Source organism: Solanum stenotomum, chromosome 6 (assembly GCF_019186545.1).
Source record: "Solanum stenotomum isolate F172 chromosome 6, ASM1918654v1, whole genome shotgun sequence".
Taxonomy (NCBI): domain Eukaryota; kingdom Viridiplantae; phylum Streptophyta; class Magnoliopsida; order Solanales; family Solanaceae; genus Solanum; species Solanum stenotomum.
In genome coordinates this window covers 23,665,315-23,685,288 of record NC_064287.1, presented here as the reverse complement: position 1 = coordinate 23,685,288, position 19,974 = coordinate 23,665,315, and the positions used below count along the sequence as shown (strand labels likewise).

At 33.7% G+C, this 19,974-nt stretch overlaps 1 protein-coding gene across 1 annotated transcript; it reads right to left on the bottom strand.

Moving 5' to 3' along the window:
* Positions 1 to 16,447: 16,447 nt before the first annotated feature.
* On the bottom strand, positions 16,448 to 19,074 carry LOC125868599 (uncharacterized). Its single transcript, XM_049549221.1, has 5 exons — positions 18,946 to 19,074; positions 18,203 to 18,290; positions 17,062 to 17,343; positions 16,925 to 17,016; positions 16,448 to 16,564 (listed from the first exon to the last, which is right to left on the bottom strand). Exons 1-5 carry the CDS (start codon positions 19,072 to 19,074, stop codon positions 16,448 to 16,450), a joined length of 708 nt encoding a protein of 235 aa, XP_049405178.1.
* Positions 19,075 to 19,974: the final 900 nt, after the last annotated feature.

The following is a 19,974-nucleotide window of genomic DNA, read 5'->3' as shown; positions in this document are numbered from 1 at the left end:
ACATGAGGAAAAAAAAGCTAATCATTGTCGTTGAAGCCACTAGTGCCATGGGACATTTCTGGAAAAAGCCATTTCCGATTACCTCACGGAAATGATTTGGTACTCAAGTCGCATCCACAAAAATCCCCTCATTTCATCTGATATATGTTTGCTTGGATCATTTTCTCTTTACTAATTAATGCATTTTTTTGAAACTGAAAAAATTCAATACTTAGTCAAGAGAAAACAATCCAAAAATCATAGATCAGATAAAATGAATTGATTTTTCATTTCTTTGATCACTTTTAATGCAGTGAACCTTATTTTTCATTTTTGGTTTGGTTTCTAATGGAATTGAGTCGTGTTGATGATCAATTTTAGTGAAATTGGTTTCTATTGCTCCAATTTTCAGGAGTGATAGATGGCATATATACCCCTACATTTAAATAAATAATTGAAGCCTTGGGTATTAAGGGAAGACCGGATAAGGTTAGCCTAATCATTTCAGAGGCAAGGATGCTAATTTGTTGCCTAATATTTTACTTGTATGTTGAATCATGTTTTGAGAAGCATGGAGTCATTTAGGTTTCAGTGAGTTAAAAATGCACACATTTAGTGGTAAAGATAGAAGAATTTGTGGTTCTCCATGGGGAAACATATAATTTCAATTAGTATTTGTCATCATCATATGAAGATATCTATAATTGATAAATAAAAATGCTTGTAGAAGAGGCTACCCAGCCATGAAGTAGTTTCTGATGGGCTTTCCGTAGCAAAAACCTATATTTTCTCTTTGTTTTTCTTTGTTGGGTTGAGGGGTGTCACAAGAAAATATCTATTTTAAAATGCAAAAAATGTGTTTATGATTCCTTATTAATTATCTCAACTATTAATGGATAGGTGAAATGCTTTACAATGTTCTATTTGCACTTGGGACGCAATAAATTTTATGGAGACTTCAGTTTTTTGATTTGCTAACTTTTTGAAATTAACACCCAAGGGAAATATATAAACTTTCAGAAGTACTAAATTTTTTTTATCCTAAATCTGAAAGTTAAGACTAGTGATATTTTGGAGTATCATATACATTTCCAAAATTGGTCTATTTGGGTAAAGAAGATTGGATTTCTTATTACACTTCCTAGTTATCATGAGAATTTTCAACATGTTCTGGCTAGCATGATTTGGTTAATTTATTGTAAATGTTGTTTTCTATTTAACCTTTGATTACAAGGCTAATATACATATCTGATGATTGATGTATTCTTCTCCCCTCTCTCAGCAAATATGGTAAACAAACAAGTTTTTTTTTTAAACAAGGTAATGTTGTATTCCTCAACATTACGGAATTCTAGCCACCTCTAAATTTTTTTACAAAAAATAGAAGATAGAATCTTGATTTACAATGCTCCGATGAAATCTACATTGTCATCTGCTTCCTCTATACAATTCTCTTTACACCAAAAAATAGGGAGACTAGGCAGTTCCATTTTACATCATTAATGGACTTCCATTTATCTTTAAAGCATCTCCATTTGTTTCTCTCCATATTGTCCATAAAATACATGAAGGTAACATCATTCATCACTTCTTCTGGCTGTTGGTTCCCCCTTCTGATCCAGCAGCTTAGTCGATTAACTGTCTTCTTTGGTATTGTCCACACAATCTTTGTAATAGTTAAAAATAGTTGCCAGAGTTGAGCTATAAATTTGCAATGCAAGAATTGGTGGTTATTAGTTTCCCCAATTCCATTGCACAAAATATATTTAGGCACTAAAGTTCTTCCTTTCTTTTGGAGGACTTCCTTAGTGAGGCATGCTTTTTAGACACCAACCAAGTGGAACACTTTATTTTGTGAAGGACCTAATTTTTCCAATGGTCCTTCCAAAGCTTTGGAGTTTCTACCAATGTTGAGTTGTTCTCCTTCTAGTAACATCTCTTTACTAATAAGATGTTATCCTGTGAGTACTTCCATTTCAGGGAATCAAAATCAGTGACTATCCCATTGAAAGTTTCCAGCAAATTTACTACCCTTTACACTTCCCTATCATTGAGTTGACTTCTAAAAATTATGTTCCATCACTGGATGTAGTGTTGTTGCTTAAAGAAGCTAGATCAATAAAGGCATCTTCAAGAGATGAAAGGCCTATCAAGATATCTCCAATGAGGTCCTGAGCTCATTCCCTACTCTAATCCTGGTGTTGATGTGTAGCTTTTTCTCTAAGGACATGATTGATCTCCTGACACCAACCCTATAGGTATTGTTCACCTCATTAGAGATCCAAGGGCTCTCTTCGCCATACTTATGAGAGATGACCTCCTTCCAGTGAGTTGTTTCCTTCTCATTAAAGCTTTAGGTATCAGATGCCTAGGCCGCCATGTGTCTTAGTCAGTTAAACCACTTCCCATTTCACTAGGTAGTAGCCACCCCTACCTTTTTTCCTTTTCCATAGGAAGTCTCTTCTAAATCTTTTTAGCTTTTTGGTTACACTAGATGGGATGGGAAACAAAGACACCAGGTAGATATAGAGTGAGCCTAAAAACTGAGTAGATAAAAGTAAGTTTCCCCCCTAGAGATAAATATTGGGCTTTCACCGTGAAAATCTCTTAGATGCCTTCTCTATAATGCAATCCTAGATCTCCGGCTCTTTGTGTTTGTTACATAAGGGCATGCCTAGATAAGAAACAAGGCGGTTGTCTATTCCATACAAAAGGAGGTCAGCGATGGGCCAAATGTGGGCTACCTCTTTGATAAGAAACATGTTGCTTTTCATCCAATTTACCTTCAGATCAGAGATAGCTTCAAGTACTACCAGTATTACCCTGACAGATACGACCTGATCTTTTTTAGTCTTTCGAAAGATCAGGGTGTCATTTTCATAAAGTAGGTGGCATATCTCCAATCCTCCATTGTTGATATTGAAACCCCTTAACCAGCTATTCTGTAATGCAATTCTTATCATACTTCTTAGACCTTCCATGGCAATGATAAAGAGGAAAGGGGATCTTCTTGTATGAGACCCCTTTCAAGGGAAAAATCCATCGGGTTCTCCATTAACAAGAATGAAAAACCTGAAAGTTTTAATACAAAAACTTATCCACTTTATCCATTTAACACCAAATCCCATTTAAATAAGGATACTAAGAAGATACTCCCAATTGACATGGTCGATGGCTTTTTCAAAGTCTAACTTGCACATTAGTCCAGCCACCTCACCTCTGATTCTTGTGTCAACACATTCACTTGCTATAAGGGTTGCATCCATTATTTGTCTTCCCTTGATGAATTTCATTTGGTGCCTATTTATCATGTTATTTATCACCTTCTTCATTCTTTCTACCAGAGCTTTGGCCATAATTTTGTACATCCTATATCAGCCTGATAGGCCTGAAGTCTCTAATTTGAGTTGCATCCTCCTTTTTAGGAATGAGTGCCACATAATTGGAGTTTAAGCTTCCCACAAAAACCTGATGTTGATGAAAGGAATGCGTAGTCACCATAATCTCTCCCTTAATGATATCTTAGAAGGTCGGGTAAAAGAGACTTGGAAAATCTTCAGGTCCAGGGGCCATGTAACTAGCAAAGGATTCGATTGATTCCTATATTTCTTCTTCTTCAAAATTTCTTTATAGCGATATATGGTGTTGTTGGAAGATCACAGTTGTGTCTTGGATACTGAAGCCAGGTCTCCATTACTCTGTTTCCTAAATAAGCTTTGATTGAAATTCTGGACAACTCCCTTGATAGCTTCTGGATCAAAGGTGGTGTGGCCTTCTACATTCAGAGTGTTATACCCCATTTCAAGTCGTGTCAAATAGTTTACAACATATTAGTGATTCATCAATAATTAACTTAAGGAATCGTCATCTAATTATTGTTTAGAGGTAAATTAGGACACGTACATATTTTACTAAGTAATGCAAAAATTACCTTCAATTAATGATCTACTCAACTTATGTTATTCTCGGTAAGGGTTCTAGTTATCCTAAAGGAAAGGTCTAGGGCATCTTTTAAGATTCGTTAAAAAACAAATACCAACCAAGCTTAGGTTAACAAAAAATTAACTTGATTAAAAATATGACGTAAGAATAAATGCAACTTAAAAGACATATTATAAGTAGTTTTAGAGAAGTTGCATATAACAAGATTAGTGAAGTTTCAAATTTAACTACGTAGATAAGTTGTATATACAAAATTACCTATAATTGAAATTAGTGGAAGTAACAATTTGAACATTTAATTGTAAGAAACTATTTTTTTATTTAAGTTTATAAAAAATGATGTTGTAACTTGACAAGTCCTTTTTAGCATTGAATCAAGATTAACTCAAGGCTATTTTTTTAAAGCCAAATATGGACCAATATTTTTTTATTGCAATTAAAGTATTTGATGTTCAAATACTTAAATGAGATAGATTATCACTTTTTAATCAAGTTCTTCTATAAAAATAAATTTACCTTGTTTAAAAATATGTTTGTTTGAATATAGGAGAAAATAATAGGCCATTAGAAAAATCTTTTCTTATGGTTAAGGAAATATTTGACAAATTAGACTTTGATGACCAACTTAAGTAGTTAGTTGGAAAAGATATCATGTAGTTTAACTAGAATTTTCTACGAATATTCCTATGTTAACCGTAAGTCTCAATATATAATCTAAAACATGAAATATAATTTAAGCACAACAATAAGTCGAGATCACAAAAGGTTAGATATAAGGAATAAGGAAGAAAAGGAAAGAGGATGTCATAAGAACCTGAAGCATGTCGGTTGCTTTCCTCACTATTAGGTATGACTTAAGAATATAGAATATTAATTCCTTATTGCTCGGATGAGAGATACAATGGAATCTCAAAGGGAGACTTCTCGCAATAGTGAGAGTCTTTTACGAAGAATCCAATTTTCTCCCAAGGTGTACATGTAAATAAAAGAGGAAAATAAAGATTAGGGATGATTCTTAACTAATAATTCACGAAAGTTGAAATAGTTAAATCAAAGGTCATTTGTAAATAGAGAAAGTACATGATTGATTCTTGTTCAGCATATAAGCATAGCTATAAAGATCTGCTCACACTACTTGGTAGAATTGCACACCAAACAAACAACATGCTACTTTACTTAAATGAAAAATATTGCTAAAAAGGCTACCTATAAAACAAATCCTAAAGGCATGCCTTATAAATGATTATTCAAATTTAACATGCTCTTTCTTTTCAAAATTGTTACTATTGCTCATATAAAATAATTCTTACGCATAAAAACGAACCTAGTTAGAAATTATGGTACATCAAGAAATTTAAAACAAGACCTTTTAGCATCAAATTCATGTTACTTCCCTCGAAATATTCGAACCATTACAAGTTAGAAGTTGAAAAATATATTTCATGACATATAATTTAAAGATGTACCGGGAAAGTTTCGACAAAGCATAAATAAGATATACATGACGACACTTAAATATATTGATTATCATTTAATCGTATATAAAACTTTAAGTAAAGAGATAATTTCTAAGGAGTTCAATGACTATCAAAATAAGTCTTTAAAAACATGATTTCACAAATAAGGCAATGGCAAGAAAATGACTTAATATGTGATTTCAACAAAGCAGTGAACATAGGATAAAGATTTTAATCAATGATTGACTATGCCAAAAATACGAAATCAACTAAATTGAAACTAACAACAAATCGACAATCCAAGTTCGTTTATGTCTCGTGGAATAAAAAATTAAGGATAAAGGTCACTCACCTATTTCAGGGCAGCAAACTGGGGATCTCTACCTCGGATTTACATTCTTTTGGCGAACGAAAGCAAGACTAACTCGAGTAAGTTAAACCTAGTGCCAATAGAGAAGGACAAAGCTAAAAGAAACATACAAATTGTTATGAAGCTTATGAGTGAAAGAGGCGGCTGAAAACCTTTTCCAAATGAACTCTTAACGCAAGGCAAAATGGGCAGGATTAAATTTTGGATCTTTTGAAATTAATCAAACAAATCTGAAAAACTTGAACATTGGGGGAAGCTTTTGGGCAAACTTGTAAGTTGTAGGGCGTTCACACGAAAATGGGACAAAATATCTATCCATAGATTGTAAAGCTCATTGCCTTTTTCTCAAAATATGGAATAAAATAAGACAAGAAAGAGAGCCACGAATTTATGAAACCCTATTTGATTTAGGACAATAAAGGATGCTTCAGGTATTTATATATTTTTAGAAATTTAAATTGGCTAATTGTTTTATGGACTAAAAAGGGTGTAAATAATATAAATATTCTATATTAATAAAATATTTATCATCTATGGTAATAAAATTTTGATAACTAAATATAACATTTTTTGGAATTAAAATAATTATAAAGTGAAAGGCTCATCTATCTTCAGCTCTTCCCTCTTTCTCTGCCATTTTTTCTCTTCCTCCTCTTCCTCTTCTTTTTTTATTCTTCTTTTCTTATTCTTCTTTTAGGTTTTCATTTAAAGTCACCCAAAAAATGACAAGAAGAGGAACAGAAAGGCTGAAATTTTATACAAAATCATATGCTCAACTAGAAATTACAAATCTCTAAAATAAGAGCTGCAAGAATTCAACATTGATGGTCATTATAAAACTTCAAATTTATAATTCATTATTTGAGTTTTATGAATTTGTGGTTAATTTTGATAGGTTGTTTCTACAAATAATTATAAATATCGTTCAAAGTTTATATCTCAATTTAAAGAGGGTTTGGTTAATCTTAGAATGGATTTTAGGGGAAATATTAGACTGAAGCTCGAAAGAAGATGAGATTACGGGGCTATATCGCAATTATATTATAGTTGTATTAGATATGTTTTATAATTTCTTTGAAATTGTATCAGATTCATGAACAATACATTTATAATACAGATTTAAAACTTTACTCCCCTTTTAGTTATATCAACCAAAATAATTTTGGTAACACACTTGTAATGCATTTATAATATAGGTACAAAACATTTGAAGTACATATCGCACACATCGCTCTTTTTCTTAGTGATGAAAATCAAAATGATTTATAAGACACATATAATATATGTTTTATTCATTAATAATACATTTATAATTAGTATTACACACCTCACTAGTAATACGTATACATTCATAAAACATGCACAATACATTTTTAATGCATATTGCAACAGTCACTCATTTTCTTAGTGATACAAATCAAAATAATTTGTAAGATACATATAATATAAGTTTATTCATGAACAAAACATTTATAATACATATTGCAAAACTTCACTCTCTTCTTACTGATACCAACCATATGATTTAGGTAATACAAATATAGACATTTATAATACATGTACACTACATTTTTAATACATATTCCAAACATAACTCATGCTCTTAGTTAAACAAACCAAAATAATCTACAAGACACATATAATACATGTTTTATTAATGAATAAGACAAGTTTAATTCAGTCAATAGATCATTGCCTTGTCTTTCGTTAATTATGTTTTTCATTCATTCTTAATTTTCTCTTCTAATTCTACTTTAATATTGTGTAATACAATTTTAATGCTAAATTAATTCACTTTGCAGTTTATTGAATTATTTGTTGATATCGAATTACTTGATTAATTCATTATTGATTCAAGTTTAATTTACTCTATAGATCACTGTCCGGTCTTTCCTTTGCTACGTTTTCTGTTCATGCTTAATTCTCTATTCTAATTAAATCTAATATTTGTGTAATACACTTTCGATACACTTTTAATTCATTTTGCAATTTATTGGTTTATTTGTTACGATTGTGTTAGTTGTTTAATTTATTATTGATACAAGTTTTATTCAGTTTACAAATCACAGAATGCTCTTTCATTTGCTACATTTTGCATTCATATTTAATTCTCTTCTAATTCAACTTTAATATGTGTGTAATACATTTTTAATTCTAGTTTAATCATTTTGCAGCTTATTATGTCTCTTCATTTGTTACGATTAAATTACTTGTTGAATTAATTATTAATACAAGTTTTATTCGGTCTACGAACCATTGACTGCTCTTTCGTTTGTTACATTTTGCATTCATATTTAATTCTCTCCTAATTTAGTTTTAGTATGTATAATACATTTATAATTCAAGTTTATTTCATTCTGTAGTTTATTAGTTATGTGCAAAAAAACATGACTAACATGATTGTGTTGTTTTACTTCAATTTATAAGACATGTATAATACATGTTTTATTCATTAATAATATATTTATAATACATATTATAGACTTCACTCTGTTTTTAGTGATCCCAACCTTTATAATACACTTATAATACAATATAATCTAGGCACAATACATTTTTAATGCGTATTGTAGACATTATTCAAATTTAATACAATCTTCAAAAAATCATATCTTCAAAAATCTATATCTTTAAATCTTCATATCTTCAAAAAATTCATAGCCTCAAATCATGATATCCTCAAATCAGGTGAACTTTCTAAAACCTCCATTTTCGTCGGCAAACTCATTTATCTCTTTTTTTTCCTATGAATTCACCTTTAGATGAGAGAAAGTATGGGCCACAAAGATGGCACCCGAACAAAAAGGCTTCATAACTACCCAACGATAACTTTGCCAGCCTATATGAGTGAACTAAGTGTCACAACCCAGCTTCCCGAGTCATGATGAAATCTACCATAACCCACGAGTAGGTAACCCAATCATACCGAGAATGGCAAGTAATGAGTATAAGGGTAGGACTTAACATAAATAATACTAACAATAAGAAAAGACAGACACAAAAAGTAAACAAAAAACTAAATACAACAGATACCCTCCTAGGACCTGGAAGTCACGAATATGAAAAATGTCTAAGAAGATAAATACAAGTCACAAAAGTGGAAAACAATGTGCCATTTCAAATGCAAAAAATAATCTAACATATATATATACAGAAGGAGACAGGCTGATTCAAGATGCCAAGTACTCACCCTCGTCTCCGATATCCACAAACTGCAAAAAACACACGAATGAGAACTACTGGTAGCTAGTACTAGGACATGCATCACGAGAAGATGTAGAATGTAGCATAATTACTAAAACAAGGTACTCAGTAGGCATCATAGGTCGACCAAGCAAGAAATATAAAAATAATCTAAAAAGATTGAATCTAGACACAAATAGAGGTCAAAGCGGATATAAAAAGAAGGCACACTAGCATGCAAAAAGTATATTTAAGTACAACTAACTAAATCAAACTAGACCCCCATAAGCCAAGAAGATACACTCGTGTACATGTTTAAATAAAATAATCCAAATGGACCCCCATAAGCCCAAAAGATACACTCATGCTCATGTTTAAATAAAATAATCCAAAGGGACCCCATACACCCGTTAGTTACACAAAATATCTACCACTATAAAGAGTAAACACTCACTCCCAAGTCCAATAAGAGTCAAATGGGCCTCAAACTCACATGTGATAGTCTCTCAAAGAAGTAACGACCTTGAATCATAGAGCAACAATCTAAAGCTGGAAAAAATGGCCTCAAACCGTAGAACGTTAGCTTCAAACTGAGGACTGTGACCTCGAACCATAGTACACCGGCCTCGAATAAAAAATAGTCAAAGTGCCCTATGAACTCAAAGCCTAGCTAGAAAGATTGATGAAAGGGCCAGTCGACTCCGAAGAGGATTCCAATATCAACACTAAGACATCATGGAACGCCATCCACCCAGAGGTATCAAACGAAGGCTCCCAAACTAGTACGACTGAATCTCTAATATGTGCGATAACACAAACCTCTGTTAACGCACAACAGAAACATATATGGGGTGTAGGAATATAAGGTCTAATAAGCTGCGCAAACACCTAAACTAAGGCTCATATTACCAGACTTTTCCTGTCTACAAGGACTTAGTCAGTCCGAAACAATGTCGAAAACATGATAAACTTTACGGGGACAAGTCTACGGCATTAGTAGCATATCCTAGACTAAGGCTGAATGTGTTCAAGAAAACCTATAATGATACAAGTAAATCACATAGCATCCTTCAACACACATACACACACCAACTAGCATGGTACTACCGATCAATCGTAAAATATGGTCTCTAAAAGAATAAAACAAAATAGCTAGGTACCCTCCCCCAATTTACACTAATGATCATTAATTTACACATTCATGCTCAATCTAAGAAAGGAAATAAGTTGTACCCTACCTCCAGGCTAAATGTGTGCGCAACAAATCAAAAGGCCCGAGGTTTTTCTTTCTGGACAGCCTACTAACACTACCACACTATCAAAAAATAGGATCACAATGTAAGTACGGTCATTAAGACACTATAAACACATAAAACAGTGATGGGCCAATTTTACAGTCAAACAGGAACTATGTGACTCGCACCGTAATTTCAGGAATTGACTCCATCAAGAGGTCCTAAACTACGGCTCGAACTTGTGTTCCAAAATTAAACAAAATTTGTTGCCTGAAATAACGGAATTACAATTTAAAAACTTAAACATCAACAGGAGGAAGGGCAGAAGCTCCCAAAAAAAAATCACCTCAAACAGAGGTCCTTCAATAGTTCTCGATCACTCTACCATGAAGCCTCAACGATCACGGATGCGTGGAACTTTGAATCACCCAAATCTGACTTAAAATTACCACAAAATTGCAATTACAACACTCCATAAGTTGCAGACAATTGGGGCACTTAACCAGGGGAACTTTTGGGCAGACTTGTAAGTTGTAGTCTTCACGTGTTTGAGATGCCCTTCTCACGAAAATGGGACAAAATCTCTATCCATAGGTTGTAAAGCTCGTTACCTTTTTACGAAAATATGGAAGAAAATAAGACAAGAAAGAGAGATACCAATTTACACGGAATTGAAACCCTCTTTGATTTAGGAAAATAAAGGATGCTTCAGGTATTTAAATTTTTTAGAAATTTAAATTGGCTGATTGTTTTATGGGCTAAAAAGTTGTAAATAATATAAATATTCTATATTAAGAAAATATTTACCATCTATGAAATAAAATTTTGCTACCTAAATATAGCATTTTTTGGAATTAAAATAATTATACAGTGAAAGACCCATCTATCTTCAGCTCTTTCCTCTTTCTCTGTCATTTTTTCTCTTCCTCCTCTTCCCCTTCTTCTTTTTATTCTTATTTTCTTATTCTTCTTCGAAATTTTCATCTAAAGAACTATTCTCAATTTAGTTTTTGCCTATATATCACGATTTTCACCCAAAAACACGACAAGAAGAGGAACAGATAGATGAAAATTTATACAAAATCATATGCTCAATTAGAAATTTCAAATCTCTAAAATAACAGCTGCAAGAGTTCACCATTGATGGTCATCATAAAGAATCAAATTTAGAATTCATTATTTGAGTTTTACGAATTTGTAGTTAGTTTCGATAGGTTGTTTCTTCAAATAATTATAAATATCGTTCAGAGTTTATATCTCAATTTTAAGAGGGTTTGGTTAATATTAGAATGGATTTTAGGGTAAATATTACAGTGAAGCTTGAAAAAATATGAGATTTATGGAGCTGTATCGCTATTGTATTTAAGTTGTTTTAGAAATTTTTCATAATTTCTTTGAAATTGTATTAGATTCATGAACAATACATTTATAATACATATTTAAAACTTTACTCCCCTTTTAGTTATATCAACAAAAATAATTTAGGTAACACACTTATATTACATTTATAATATAGGTACAATACATTTGTAATACATATCGCACACATCACTCTTTTTCTTAGTGATGAAAATCATAATGATTTATAAGACACATATAATACATGTTTTTTTCATTAATAATACATTTATAATAAATATTACACACCTCACTAGTAATACATTGCACAATTCAATTTGAATGCATATTGCAACCGTTGCTCATTTTCTTAGTGATACAAATCAAAATAATTTATAAGATAAATATAATATAAGTTTATTCATGAACAATACATTTATAATACATATTTCAAACTTCACTCTCTTCTTACTTATACCAACCAAATGATTTAGGTAATACAAATATAAGACATTTATAATACATGTACATTACATTTTTAATACATATTCCAAACATCACTCATGCTCTTAGTTAAACAAATCAGAATAATTTATAAGACACATATAATACATGTTTTATTCATTAATAAGATAAATTTAATTCAGTCTATAGATTATTGTCTTGTCTTTCATTAGTTATGTTTTTCATTCATTCTTAATTCTCTCTTCTAATTCTACTTAATATTGTGTAATATACTTTTAACGCTAAATTAATTAATTTTGCAGTTTATTGGTTTATTTGTTGATATTTGATTACTTGTTTAATTCATTATTGATACAAGTTTAATTTACTCTATAGATCACTGTCCGGTCTTTCATTAGCTAGGTTTTCTATTCATGCTTAATTCGCTCTTCTAATTAACTTTAATATTTGTGTAATACACTTTTGATACATGTTTAATTCATTTTGCAATTTATTGGTTGATTTGTTATGACTGTATTACTTGTTTAATTCATTATTGATACAAGTTTTATTCAATTTACATATCACAGATTGCTCTTTCATTTGCTACATTTTGCATTCATGTTTAATTCTCTTCTAATTCAACTTTAATATGTGTGTAATACATTTTTAATTCTAGTTTAATCATTTTGCAGCTTATTATGTCTCTTCATTTGTTACGATTAAATTACTCGTTGAATTAATTATTAATACAAGTTTTATTCAGTCTATGAATCATTGACTGCTCTTTCGTTTGCTACATTTTGCATTCATATTTAATTCTCTACTAATTTAGATTTAGTATGTGTAATACATTTCTAATTCAAGTTTAAATCATTTTGTAGTTTATTAGTTATGTGCAAAAAAAACATGACTAATATGATTGTGTCGTTTTACTTCAATTTATAAAACACGTATAATACATGTTTTATTCATTAATAATATATTCATAATACATATTGCGGACTTCACTCTCTTTTTAATGATCCCAACCAAAATAATTCATAATACACTTATAATACAATATAATCTAGGCACAATACATTTTTAATATATATTGTAGACAACATTCTAATTTAATACAATCTTAAAAAAATCATATCTTTAAATCTTCATATCTTCAAAAAATTCATAGCCTCAAATCTTGATATCGTCAAATTAGGTGAACTTTCTAAAAGCTCCATTACCGTCATCAAACTCATTTATCTCTTCTTCTTTTATGAAGTCACCTTTAGATAAGACAAAGTATGGGCCACAAATGTGGCACCCGAACAAAAAGTCTTATGAACTATCCAACGATAAATTCGCCAGCCTATATGAGTGAACTAAGTGTCACAACGAAGATTCTCGAGGCATGATGACATCTACCATAACCCACGAGTAGGTAAGCCAACCCATACATAGAACGTCAAGTAGTGAGTGCAAGAGTAGAACTTAACATAAATAATACTACCAATAAGGAAAGAAAGAAACGAAAAGCAAACAAAAAACTAAGTACAATAGATACCCTCCTAGGTTCTGGAAGTCACGAATATGAAAAATGTGTAAGAAGATAAATACAAGTCACAAAAGTGGAAAACAATGCGTCGTTTCAAACACAAAAAAAAAGCTAACATATATATACAGAAGGAGACAGACTGATCCAAGACGCCAAGTACTCACCCTAGTCTCCGAATTCCACAAATTGCAAAAGACGACACGAATGATAACCACTGGTAGCTAGTACTAGGACATGCATCACGAGAAGATGTAAAATGTAGCATAAGTACTAAAACAAGCTACTCAGTAGGCATCATAGGCCGACCGAGCAAGAAAGGTAAAAACAATCAGAAAAGATTGAATCTAGACACAATTAAAGGTCAAAGTGGATATAAAAAGAAGGCACATGAGCATGCAACAAGTTACTTTAAGTACAACTAAAGTAAATCAAACTAGACCCCCATAAGCCTAGAAGATACACACGTGCGCATGTTTAAATAAAATATCCAAATGGACCCCCATAATCCCAAAAGATACACTCATGCACATAATTAGATAAATAATCCAAATGGGACCCCATAAGCTTGATAGGTACACAAAATAGCTACCACTATAAAGAGTAAACACTTACTCGCAAGTCCAATAAAAGTCAACAGGGCCTCAAACTCACAGTTGATAGTATCTCAAAGAAGTAACAACATTGAACCATAGAGTAACATAGTAAAGATGGAAATAATGGCCTCAAATGGTAGAACGTCAGCTTCAAACTGAGGACTGTGACCTCGAACAATAGTACACCGACATCGAATCAGAAATAATCAAACTGTCTAATGAACTCCAAGCCCAGCTAGAAAGATTGACAAAAGGGCATGTCGACTCCGAAGAGGATTCCAATATCAAAGGAAGATTCCCAGACTAGTACGACTGAATCTCTAATACGTGCGATACCACAAACTTTTGTTAACGCACCAAAGGCACATATATGGGGAGTTGGAATAGAAGGTCTAATAAGTTGCGCAAATACTTAAACTAAGGCTCATATTACCAGGCTCAAGTCTGTTTTCGGGTCTATATGGACTTAGTCAGTCCGAAACAATGTCAGAAACATGATAAACTGTAAGGGGAAGAGTCTAAGGCATCAACAACATATCCTAGACAAAGGCTGAACATGGTTCAGAAAACATATAATAATACAAGTAAATCACATAGATTGCTGCAACACACATACAAACCGCAACAAGCATGGTACTTCTGATCAATCGTAAAATATAGTCTCTTAAAGAAAAAAAAACAAAATAACTAGGTACCCGCCCCCAATTTACACTAATGATCATTAATTTACACATTCATGCTCAATCTAAGAAGGGAAGGAAGTCATAGCCTACCTCTAGGCTGAATGCGTGCACTGCTAATCAAATGCTCGAGATCTTGCTTTTTAGACAGCCTACAAACACTACCACACTATCAAAAATAGGATCACAATGTAAGTATCGTCATTAAGACACTATAAATGCATAAAACAGTGATAGTCCAGTTTTACAATCACACAGGAACTATTTGACTCGCACCGTAATTTCAGGAATTTACTCCATAAAGAGGTCCTAAACTACTCCTCGAACTTGTGTTCCAAAATTAAACAAAATTGTCGCCCGAAACAGCAGAACAACAGTCAAGCAATAATTTACAAATTTAAACATCAATAAGAGAAGGGACATAAGCTCCAACAAAAATTTCACCTCAAACAGAGGTCCTTCAATAGTTCTCAATCACTCTACCATGAAGCCTCAACGATCACGGACGCGTGTAACTTTGAATCACCCAAATTTGACTTAAAATGACCATGAAATCACAATTACAACACTCCACATAGTTGTTGATCTTGTCTGTTTTTCTTTAGAAAGACATACCTCAGCTCTTCATCACGGTCGTGAGAACGGGGGTCACATCATAACTCATGAAGAGTTGACCATCGATATTGCAGGTACTCTGCTTTGTTGTCGGGATGACAAAGGAAGTTCAACCCTTCATCGCGATCACTGTAAGGGATCCCGCGGTGGTCAAGAACAAAGACACAGGCCATCACAAACGTGACCAAGGGGTAGGCGACCGCTACGAGGAACTTGGCCTGTACTTACTGATGCACATCACCTAGTTTTTTGCAAGTTCCAGAATCCCGATGGGCCGTTACGAATTAGTTTTGGACCTCATACATGAAAACCAGATATGTAACCTCACCAAATTTGATATTACTCACTCAGTGGAGAAGACAAAATTCCCATAGGAGGTCATCTCAACAATGAATGAGTCTCACACCAAAACTCAATTTAAGCTAGAATCCATAAAGGGCTTGCAATTAGCTCGAAAGCCTCGGGATCCAAATGAAGGGTCTTTCTAGACCAAATTCAATATTTCGGAGCTAACCGCACTAATAGAATTTCAAACCGAGCTCGTTTACTCAGAATGCTGACTAAAGTTAAACTTAGGCCTTAACTTGAATGTTAAAATTGCTAATTGCATAGACATGCATTGAAAAGCCTCACAATTGATGCTGACTATGTTACTAGCCTAAAATGACCCTTCCAGAGCTGATGGAATCGTCAGAATTGGATTCTAAGGTCATCTTCCCAAACCTTTAGTCAAAATTGATAGTTCAAAAATGCTCCAAAACATTAAAACTCCCATAAAAACTAAACGAATGACTAGGTGACCAAATTGTTAGTCCCAGCATGTCATAAATGACTTTGGATAGCTACAGAAAAGATTCAAACGATGAAAAGGAGGCATAAACACCTAACATAATTGGAGGTCATTACAACGTCCACTTCTAAAAAGGAATTTCGTCGTAAGAGTCAATATTTTCCTAAAGGCTCAAATAAACCAAGAAACTGCTCCTGCATATCATGCTTGGTCTCCCAGGTAGCCTCCTCAACTAGACAATTCCACCAATAGACCTTAACCAAATGAATGGCTCTCGAATGCAATCACCGCACATCTATGTCAAGAATGGCAACTGGCTCCTCCACAAAGGTCAAGTAATCATCCAATTCTACTGCATCATACTGAAGCACATGTGACTCGTTAGGAACATACCGATGCAACTTCAAAACATGAAATACTAGGTGGATAACAGAGAATATCGAAGGAAAAGCTTGCTAATATACAACCTCCAACTATCTGAACGATCTCATAACGCCCAATAGTCATGGGGCTAAGCTTGCCCCACCTCCTAAATATCTTCACGCCTTTCATGGGCGACACACGAACAAACACTCTATCATCAACTGAGAATCTCAAGGGCCGCCACCTATCATCATCATAACTCTTATGCTTGTTGTGAGCTATTCGAAGTCTATCCTTAATCATTCTCACTTTCTCCAAAGCCTACTTAATTAATTTTGTACCACGTGATCTAGGCTCTGTAGACTCAAACCTACTAGTTGGAGAGCGACAACGCCTACCTTGAATGAGGCCTTCTGAATGCTAGAATGGTAGTTGTTGTTATATGCAAATAGTGTAAAAGGCAAAAAGATATCCCCTTGACCTCCGAACTCTAACAGACAAGACAATAACATATCCTCAATAACTTAGATAGTACTCTCCAACTGAGCATCATTTTGTGGGTGTAAAGCTGTGCTAAAGTCAACACGAGTGCCCAACTCATCCTGAGAATTCTGCTTAAAGCAAGAAGTAAATTGAGTACCCCAATCTGATATAATGGAGACCAGCACAACATGAAGATGGATCACCTTATGAATGTAGATACGGGCTAATCTCTTTGAATTGAATGGAGACTGAATAGGGAGGAAGTATGTTGATTTGGTAAATCGATTAATGATGACCCAAATGCTATCAACACCTATAGAATTCTGGGGCACACCTGCCACAAATTCCATAGTGATGCGATCTTACTTCCACTATGGATTGGGTAATCTCTGAAACTCACAACCAGGTCTCAAGTGCTCGGCCTTAGCCTGCTCGAAACTAAGGCAATGAGATACATAATCAACAATACCTCTCCTTATACGGCTCCACCAATAATGATGTCCTGAATTATGATACATATTTGTGGTGCCTAGATGGATAGAATATCTAGAGTCATGGGCCTCATGACGAATAGACTGAATTAAACCTCCAACTCTTGGAACACAAATATGGGCTGCAAACCTCAAAATCCCTTATGAATCAAAGGTAATCTAACTAGCGTCACCTACTAAGTCTCGATCTCACAGTGCCACCAAGTTGTCATCCTCAAGCTGACTGCTATGGATTTGATCAAGTAGAGAGGACTTAACTCTGACATAGGCTAAGAGACACCTAGAATCAGAAACATCCAATCGTACCATCTTATTAGCTAAAGACTAAATGACCAAAGCAATAAGGCTGATCCACCATAGATAAGAAGGCTAGACTACCCACACTCACCATCTTCTGACTCTAGGTATCCGCTACTATATTCGGCTTGCCCAGATGACAATATTTAAAGAGATCATAGTCTTTTAGAAGCTCAATCCATCAAGTTGCCTCGAATTAAGATCCCTTTGACTCATGATGTACTAAAGACTCATGTGATAAATTTAGATCTCACAATGAGCCCCATACAAGTAGTGCCTCCAAATCTCGCACATGAAAAATACTGCCGCCAACTCCAATTCATGGATGGGGTAGTTGCACTAATGTAGCCTAAGATGCCTCGATGCATAAGCAATGACCCCGCCCCACTGCATCAGAACACAAACCAATGCGAGATGTGTCAGAATGCATTGTGAAGCCCTCACCCTCAACAGGAAGAGTCAATACAAGACCAATAGTCAGCAACTCCTTGAGCTTCAAAAATCTCAACTCCACTCCTCAAATAACTCAAAAGACACATCAAGGCGATTCAATTGGGTCAGAGGTGGTGCAATGGTGGAGAATCCCTCCACAAATTGTTTGTATTAGCCAACTAATCTGACAAAGCTCTGAACCTCACTAACTCAAATGGGCCTAACCTATTCACAAATAGACTCAATATTCGCCGGATCTACCATGATGCAATCCTTGGATACCACGTGCCCTAAGAATGATTTGAAATCACATACAAGAGAGTAAGATGAACCCATATAGATCATATCATCAATATACAAACATGCCAAAAATAGATAATTTTTTTTCATATTTCTTCACATATAAAGTTAGCTCATTCTTAATTCTTTCAAAATCATTTTCTCTGAAATGTGAATCGATTTTGTTGTACCATGCGCAAGGAGCTTGTTTTAGTCCATAGAGTGCTTTCTCAACTTGTATACTTTGTTCTCATTTCCTTTCTCCACATAACCATCTGGTTGTGTTACATCCATTTCTTTTTCCATATCATCATTAAGGAATGAAGACTTAACTTCAAATTGATTAACCTTTCACTTTAATTGTACAACCAAAGCTAAAAGGATTCTTATTTTTCCAAAGCAAGGAACTGGAGAGAAGGTTTCATCAAAATCCATACCTTGTTGCTGCGAATATCCTTTTGGGACCAATATGGTTTTGTGTTTCTGAATGCCTTGAACACCCTTTTTAGTCCCATGTCCAATTTTTCCTTATAGCCATAAGCTCTTGTTCCATTGCACAACTCCATTCTATCTTTTTAAGCTTCCTAAAATCTAGCTAGGTCTACACCGAATAAAGAAAAGGTACATGTTTCCTAAATAGCTGAAAGTGATCTAAACTTTTGTGGAGGAGTTTCACTGGGACCTTCTGAATCATGCACAATCAATGTTGGGCTGCTACACCTTGGATTTGTGTCACTGGAGTTTCCTGAAGCGTGACTTGGTGTATTAGTAAGAGACTACCTATTAGCCAGAGAATGACTTACTTCTTAAGTAGAAAGGCTTCATCTTCCACTTAACTTGTGAGCTTTTATTGTTGATTTCCCATTTCCAGCAGTCTTTTCTTCAATAACTACGTCTCTCCTGATAATCACCTTACCATTTGTGGGATAATACAATATAAAAGCCTTAGATTCAGAGCAATATCCAAAAAAGATGCATTTTTTAGATTTTTTTATCAACATTTTTATGATGTTTAGAATTTATTAGAGCATATGCAATACAACAATAAATTCTCAAATGAATTGCCCAAGGCTTTCTACCTTTCTAGATTTCTAAAGGTGTTGGCCCTTGATTGGTTTGGTTGGAGAGATATTAATCAGATAAACTGCAGTGTGAATAACCTCAAACCAAAACTGGTTTGGAAGATCATTACTCTTTAACATGCTCCTGGCCATCTCCACTACAGTTCGGTTCTTCCGCTCAGCAATCCCATTTTTCTCTGGAGTGTAAGGTGCAGTCAAATCCATGTGAATTCCATTTTCTTCACAAAATAACTTAAATTGTTGTGATAAGAACTCACTCCTCTATTGGTACGCATAACCTTAACTTTGTAACCAACTTTGTTTTCAATCAACGTCTTGAATTTTTTGAACCTTGCAAAAGTTTTTGATTTGAGCTTCAAAAAATATACCCAACTCATCCGACTA

Excerpts from the sequence above, each read along its gene's own strand:
- LOC125868599 (XM_049549221.1), bottom strand. The coding sequence starts at position 19,074 with ATGGAGTTGTGCAATGGAACAAGAGCTTATGGCTATAAGGAAAAATTG. Across the intron at positions 17,344-18,202 it reads TTCTGACACATCTCGCATTG|GTGTGCCCCAGAATTCTATA; the intron begins GTTTGTGTTCTG and ends AATTTGTGGCAG. Across the intron at positions 17,017-17,061 it reads AAATGATGCTCAGTTGGAGA|AGTTCGGAGGTCAAGGGGAT; the intron begins GTACTATCTAAG and ends CTTGTCTGTTAG.